The sequence below is a fragment of the Haemaphysalis longicornis genome, unplaced genomic scaffold (assembly GCF_048455015.1).
Source record: "Haemaphysalis longicornis isolate Haplotype H1 unplaced genomic scaffold, Haemaphysalis longicornis Haplotype H1 scaffold_9, whole genome shotgun sequence".
Lineage (NCBI taxonomy): Eukaryota > Metazoa > Arthropoda > Arachnida > Ixodida > Ixodidae > Haemaphysalis > Haemaphysalis longicornis.
In genome coordinates, this window is record NW_027526460.1 from 145253994 (window position 1) to 145262331 (window position 8338).

General features: G+C 42.2%; 1 protein-coding gene across 1 annotated transcript in view; it reads right to left on the reverse strand.

Moving 5' to 3' along the window:
- The window catches only part of LOC144152256 (sodium/iodide cotransporter-like), a 121018-nt gene that overhangs the window by 19986 nt on the left and 92694 nt on the right, over positions 1 to 8338 (reverse strand). Inside the window, exons 8-9 of the mRNA XM_077683488.1 lie at positions 6444 to 6573; positions 3511 to 3599 (exon numbers count right to left, since the gene is read on the reverse strand). Coding sequence (XP_077539614.1) covers positions 3511 to 3599; positions 6444 to 6573 — 219 coding nt within the window. The remainder of the gene's footprint in view (positions 1 to 3510; positions 3600 to 6443; positions 6574 to 8338) is intronic.

The window sequence follows — 8338 nt, forward strand, 5'->3', positions numbered from 1 at the left end:
ATACAAATGCACGGGGAGCACGATTTGGCAAAGAATTACACAAAATATTCAGAATCGTGCAAACTTATTTTGGAGTTTTCATCTTCACGGTGACTTCTCGGTTTATGCCAAACATCACTTCCCTGAAGTGGTGTTGCTAGGTTCCTGAGAGGTCGGAATTTTGAGCGAAAGAGCTGGGTAGGAGTTTTTTTTTTATTTCTGGACCAAACATTGTGGGCCCAACACACTAACCTATGAATTCCTGCCGGTTGATGCAATAGTTATCCAACCCAATGCGGTAGAAAAGATAATGAAAAAAATAAAAGTTTCCTCGAGCCATGTGGTTGATTTAATTACCCCAAATTTTAAATGATGCTGAAATGTATTTAGTGTTGCTCATTTTCGGGTTTTGTATTTTTTCAAACTCAGGGGATTAAAATCAGATGCTATTTCAAAACTGACAATCTGGGACAAATAAGTTTTCTTGATAGGAAATCCGAAATTCTAGTTTTTTAGGTATAAATCTCGGGATATCCTAATACACTCAATTCGCTTCATCAGAAGGTGTCACGAGCTCCTCAAGCTTAACGCATTCAATTCGGTGTTTGCTTCAAGCTGGTAATTGGTGCACATTAAGGTTTTCTAGCGAATACTGTTCTAGACTTCGCTCTTCTTTGAAATGAATCAGTAATGATGGCCGTAGAGCATTGATGATCTCAAAGAAATAAAACATTTTATTCACAAAAAGCTGGTCAAAGACGTTTTTACTCATCCTTGTTTACATACGTTATTGTCTCTACGCGCAAAATATAGGTCTCCATTCAATACCTGTCCGATCGCTGAACGTATTTCAGCCTGGAGAAAGTTTTCTCGGCATCACAGCTTTCATTAGGTAGCCTCCAGTAGCGTGCGGTAGTCATGCCAATACTCCATGAGTTCGAAAACGGTGTTTGTGGGGCTTGGTCGAAGCAAGTACGGTTTAACAACGCGGACCGTCAGCGAAAAATTGTGAGATCGCAGCTTTGAAAAGGTCCACTTGGGGAGAAATATGGTTCAACCCGATCCTGCTGAAACATGTTCGGGATGCAAAAACCGGGCAAAATTGGCTTTTAGCTGGGAACAAACAACCCTGAATGTATTCTTATTTTACGCTGTCCAAGATTTTCGAGCAATCTATTGACACCTGCACTCTTTCTGAGCAGTGGAAGTTCGTGAAAGTAGTAGCCATTCATAGGTCAGGTGATAAAAATTCACCATTTAACTTCGATCCAATATCTTTAGCTAGCAATCCTTGCAAAATACTGGAGCACATTCCTCACTGAGACATTGTAAAATTTCTCCAGTGTGACTCTTTTCTACCAGCGCCCAACACGGCTTCCCTAGAGCCTTCTTCTGTGAAACTCAGCCTATTTCCTTTACTCATAGACTTTTCATCATCGTCGGTCATTGTTTGTTGGCAGATCGTGTTTTTATAGATTTTACCAAAGCTTTTGAAAAGGTATCACACAAGCTACAATTTCTTAGGTTAATCAATTTAAATCTTTGCCGCGATATTTTAACATGGCTAGGCGACTTTACAACCAAATGCAATTTGTTACTGCTAAGAATTTCAAGTATCCATTTATTACTGTTCACTTCGGCGTCCCTCAGGTATCAGTTTTATGCCAGAAAAGTTTTTAATATATATTACCGACCTTCCCTCGTGTGTTTCTTCTAACATTGACTTATTATCTGACGACTGTGTATTATTTCGAGAGTTTAATGATATAAATGACGTTAACATTCTGCAGACTGATATGAACGCAATGTCAAACTGGTAGGACACATGGGTGATGGACCTTAACACTACCAAAAAAAAACAAGGCGCATTTCTCGCTGCTTATCTAGTCCTCTTAAGTACTTCCTAACCCTGTAATGCCCAAGCAATAAAAACGATAGATGGAAATTTTGGTTTCTTTGTTACTCCAACAATAAAGAAAGACGAAGAAAAATGTTTCGTCCCCGTGCTATGAAATACATGAGGTATAATAAACGCATAAAAGTAAGTAATTATATTTCTACATATATAAAGTAGGTGTATAATGTAGCCTTTATGCATTTACATGTATATACGTATTTATATATACGTATATGTATACGTATATATAAATTAGGTATATAGTGTATCATATACCCAATAAAAAAGTGCATCATACACCCTCTGAAAGTAGTAGGTGGTAGACCCACCGGGCGTGCTGACGATGGAGGTATATATCTTTCAAACTCATTTTGGGACCCATGCGGCGAGGTATCGAGCTATAGTTTCTTTAAGAGGAGGTGTCACAAATGATTCAGTGGGCATTTCTTGGAGGTCGAATGGCCAGGGTTCGAGTAAAAAATCGAAACGATGGCGTATCTGATTTGATACGTTGGACATTACAGGGTTAATACTCATCTTGTAGGGTCAGACACTTCTTACCGCTATTCTAGTGTTCGCAGTTCTTCCTTCTTCACCTGGTCCCTTCATATTAACGCGATTAACAGCAGTGCTAACAAAACGTTAGGATATCTTTCCCGTAATCTCTCTTCCGCCCTTATGTCACTAAAACTAACGTTATATGAAACATTATTCTCTATTAAATTGGATTTTGATTTGATGTGACTTTTCTTTCTTGGCAAAAACCAAGGGGAGGGTGAGACTAAAGGCGAGCGTGGCCTGACAGAGGCGTCAGCCACCCGATTTACAGCGTACATAACAACACGTCTGTTCACAAATTTAGGCATGATAGCACAATCGTAATAGAGAAATAGCACAAAGCAAAGTCTCATCGATATGGGATGTTAGACTTCATTACCTGCTTGAGATTAGTACAGAATAACTCCGCTCATTTCGTACTGCATAACTACAGACGTGCTGCTAGCATAACGTCCATAAAAAACACATTGCGCCGTCCTTCTCTTGCAATCCATCGCCAATTTTTCAGCCTATGACAATTTGATAAATCATTCAATCAGTTCTCATTCGAGCACAAAACTCAGACTTTCACCAATGAACATTTCTCCACGAGTTGATCATGTTCATAAAGTTGGAATTCAGCGCAGCCGAACAAGAGCTTTCCTTCAGTCCTGCATGCCACGCTCTTAAAAACAGTGGGCGCACCTTCCCGGACCAGCAGCCACTATTGTCGACGACCAGCTTCTTCGTATCGCACTAGCTAATATAGTGTACCGAGGAACCGAAAAGACTGTACACATCTTATCAATTCTGTATTTACTTTGTATCCTTGTAGCCACTCCCACATTTAATCCCTCCTGCCTTAAGGGTAATCGAAATAAATAAATAAATAAATAAATAAATGAATAAATAAATAAATAAATAAATAAATAAATAAATAAATAAATAAATAAATAAATAAATAAATAAATAAATAAATAAATAAATAAATAAATAAATAAATAAATCCATCAATAAAAAATCAATAAATAGGTTCTTGAGGCTCATATTGGAACATTGACGTCGCTACTAGGATGATAAGAGCGATAAATTCTTACCTTGTTGCAGCACAAACCACTCCAGCAAGAAATAGCCCAGAAATGCCCGGTACGCCAGCTAAATACGTATTTACATAATAAGGCACAATCTGCAAATCACGAAAAGTTACAGAAAAAATGTCACTCAATGTTCCTGAGCTTTCTATAGCGGTTTGGCTTAAATTGAAATGTACTTCAGAATACATCATAATTTTAAAAAATTGTAGCGGCAACTTCCCACATCCGTCCTGTTGCACAAATGCCATTGAAAAGAGCCTACAAAAATGAAAATAGTACAAAGCCTTGACTTAACACAGTCACGAATGCACTGTACCGGCTCCAGCAGCCTACTAATGCGCATGCAATATTGCCTAACGTACAGAACAAATATTTGACAAGACGAATATGCTTCCCCCAGATTATTAAGGCTTCCAGAACATTATCAGCGCACCGAAAATGATGAAATGAGAGTGTACAAACTAATATTATCAGCGAATTAAGGTGTGCAATGACATAAAAAGTTCTGGTAACGTGTTTTAACCAGACCTGTGGTGAACACATTTTTTAGATGCGACACATCTCTTGCTCTCGGGTATGCCGCCGCGGCGTTGTCTGCACGCTCACTGCACATGCGCAACTCTCCTCCGTTCTTCTCTCCGACAGCTGTGCGCAACACTCTCACTCCGTCTCATTATCATAACAACAGTTGCGCGTGTGCCCTTCGCTGCTCTGGGTGCGCGCATGCGTGCACACTCTCACTCCGTCTCATTATCATAACAGCTGCGCGTGTGCGCTTCGCTGCTCTGGGTGCGCATGTGTGCGCATGCGCGCAGCTCTCCCCCCCCCCCTCCCGGCTCCTCTCCTTTCAAAAGCGGGAATATAAGCGGGGGAGCGCACGGCGCCGGATCAGTCCAGCGCTCGCTCTCGCACTTGACTTGACTTTGCTTGACGATACCTCCGTGCAAGTTCTTCCGATGAAGACGTGATGGAAGCGACAGTCCCTTCAGTGAGTCGAATGACGCAATCCAATACAAGCGTCAGTCCAAACGCTCCCCCCTGATGCGTCGCATCACATCAGGGTCCCCTCGCGGGAAGATGGGCGTAATTTTAACCTTTCTGTTTGGCTCTCGCGCGTAAGATGCAAGGGCCAGAACTTTAGAGTTGTTGCGGGAGCGGCAACTGATGTTATTCAAAAAACGGTGCATAAAAAAACCACAATTTACTTCTGGTGGCACTACGGATCGGGAAAAAGACTTCGAGCAATTTTTGCCTTTAACCATTGGGCATACTACGGGAGCAATACCGAACTTACTCATAGACCCGAAATTATTAGTACCAGTTACACACAATTCTACGACGTTGTAATGAATATCGCTTAAAAGTGCAGCATTGCAATGAGTATGTTTATCCGTTTAATGCGTCGTAAGCCAAACTTTGCCCAACCAGTTTGCAGAAACCATTCACAGTTACCTAGAAAGTAAGAGCGGTGCAGAAGGGCTCGTTTATTGTGTGTTTCCTAATATTTTATGCAGGTCGGGATAAGAAAACATGCAAAGCAGAGATTTTTCTCTTGCAACGGACATGTACTGCCCCTATGATTCTGCCCGGCCTTTTGAGCTGCAGGAGATTGGCTTAAACTTGCATAGGGTCATTAAACGTATTTCGCGCTAGAGGTATCCTGACATAAGGGGTTTTCTGGTATTGATTTGGGGACTAGCTTCGGCATGTAACGTAGTTGTAAACTAATCAACAAGTGTTTAAAAGGCTCAGTGCAGCTCGCTGCCGAATACTGTACAGTTATCCCTGCAAAACCTATGAACAAATATATCAAACAAAAAGCACACACAACGTTGAAGACCACACACATGCCAAACTTCGCATAGCCAAATAGCCACTCGGTTCTGCAGGCTTCCGTGTGGAAACGTAAAAAAAGCACACATCGCATGCAGACTTTTCACCATACATTTTAACTGCTTCAAAAAAGCTGCATAGCCACGTAGGGCTCTCAACAGTACATAGAGCGTGTTTAGAGCATTGTGAGTAGAAGCTGCAAGTTCCAGCTAACGCTATCAACGCGGTACTCGGACATTGTTCATACTCGTTTGTCAAAAATACTGCCACATTTAGGTCGTGCCTGCCAACCAGGAGGTCGCCATAGTAGCTCGGAAAACTGTGAATCACATGTTAGCGCAAGAAAGCAGCGCTAGCGTTTTAAATTCAGCAAGAAAGAGTTGGTGGCGTGCCTATAGGTTCCTTTTATCTGTACAGAAAGGCCTTTATTATGCTTAATTATGCTTCTGACTGAGATGAACTGTAAAAAGCATACTCTCTTGCTTTTACAACGCGATCACATTCATTTTTAAGTTCACGTGTTGCCACATCACCACTGTTCTTTATATTAAAGATGAATTTAACATGGTCGGTTAAAAGAGGCCATTGATACGCTCAGTCATGCGCTTCCCGTAAGCATATATCTCACACATAAAGAAGTGGACCTGGGAGCAATCGAAAACAGCCCAAGTTAGGTTGACAAAACTTGTGCTTTAAAAATAGTTGCACACCTCTACAGAGAGAAATCGCCTTTAAATGCAAATGCGAAGGTAAAAAAATCAGAGATACCCCACTTTTCTCCAAGTAATGGTCGTTAGCACAAAATACTGAGAGTTCTTAGTTTATGCTGAATCTTTTCTCCAGCCGTTAAACACAAGTGCGAAAGAAATGCCTTCATAAAAACAAACACCGTCGTTAAACAAGACAAATTTATGATAGAAAGTTTAGCCAGTCATCACAAGACGGATAGGCAAAGTTCTATGAACGTTGAACAACAGGGAAACTTTGATGGTTTTTTATTCCAATCCCGAACATAAAACTAAAAAATAAATCCTGAAATTTCTATTTTCTGCACCCAAAACCAGTTAAAACTTTTCATACAACAATAAATCGCTAGTCCTTACCTGATCGATGCTTTTTATTTCCCCAAGTAGCCCTGGATCACAGCCACGAAACCGGAGGGTGAGTACGATACCCATGGTAGCTATTAACGCGTACACCACAAGAAGCAGGGCCGTGGAAACCAGGGTGGCTCTGCGTAGAAATTTCTTTTGGGGCTAAAGAAAACAAGTGCTACTAACAAATCTTATCGCGCAATAACAACAGGATATAAAAAGGCGATGCTCATTACAACATTCCGGGCATATATTTTAGCGTCCTTCGTATCTATTACAATTGCCTTAAGCACATCCGCAAAAAATGCCAAATCTAAAACGTGGGCATAGTACAATAACTGCTTCAACCGCATTGATCTACACCACGCCCCACTAAAGACAGTTTCACAATTGTGCCCACATTGATGCCTCTGACGATTTTTTAAAACGAAATATAATCACTTCGTTAAAAGAGCATGGATGTTCCAGAGCCTTTTTAATACACAAGTATTTCCAAATAAATCGCCACAAAGCTCCACGTTTTTATAAAATTGGCTTTATTACTATACACAACTGTTTAGCTAAAAAGACATAGAAAACGGTGGAAGCCGGCATGTGTCGGTATGTAGGCTGTAGGGTCCATATAAACATACTGGATAAGCCGGCGATCACCTAAGAACGCGCACAATAAAGTTTCAAATATCAATAGAAAAAGACCTAACTAAATAAATCTACTCCTAGTGTGCGTCATTTGTTTCAGCCCTAAGGCACTAGGGAGGAGATCCAGTGACCAAAATCTAAAGGGCACAAAAAAAGGGCGTGAGCACACGTGACACGTAATATTATTACTATTGCATTATTGGGCAGGTTCCTCCTGAATCCTACCCCTCCGTGACCACCGACTTGGCACGATCCGCGCAATGATAATTTTCATGCATGAGACCAACGCGCCTACCGACCTCAAGTGCATAACCGTATGCAACAGAACAGGATGCATTAGTAACCTCCGTGCTACAGTTGCAGAATCATGTGCCACATCGCGAGGTTTTGTCGCCGACGCTTCCCGATTACAATGCAGGACTCTCTGTAAAACTACTCCGGACCTGCCCATTGAAGCTTAGGATGTTTCCGGTTCCAGAACTCTTTTCCCGTTGTCCATTTAAAAAGGGAGAGTCCGAGCCCTCTCCCAGAGCAACGCTTCACCAGCCGCATCCGATCGCAGACTAACACACTCCCTGGACGCCAGCACCACTCCCCACTGCCCCGGCGTTGCTCTGGATCCGGTCCTCCGCGAAACTAGTCGGCGTCGCCGATGGACGTGAGGTCGCCGAACAGCCTTTGATAGACAAAGCTCTTTCTGTTTTTTTGGTGACAAACAAGGTGCACTGGCTCACCGATGTGCTATACTGTAGCCTTAGTGTACACAGCGCAACTGTTTCTGGAATGAGCAGTGCTTTTAATATGGCTTAGGATGGTAAGTCACGTTCAAGTGGTACAAAAAAATTTCGTTTCATGAGTAGGCGGCGAGCCGCTGTGCCCTTTTTGTGTTTTTACAGTCGAAGTCTTGCTTTGAGGGAGAACGTTAAGGCGGAATTCGTTCTCAACGCATGGCGTCTTTGGGGCATTGATTTCTTGCGTGACTGAGGGGCTGCCGGCGGCTGTGGAATGGGCGAGCTTTCTGTAAGCAGCCTCCATGTTTGTGCACTTGCTGAAGAGCCCAAGAGAAGCGAAAACGCTCTGCGTGTTTTAGAAGACACGGTATCGTGCTTGGCCCTTGTCGGTTGGTCCAGTAGATACTTCGACTGGCGACGCCTGTCCGTTTGACGCTGTGGTAAAATCAGTCACATTTACATTATCTATCAAGCTCTCTTGGTGCCTTGTTATGTTGTGTCCGCTGAATGAAGGCGCAGATCTTCGTGCGCGCT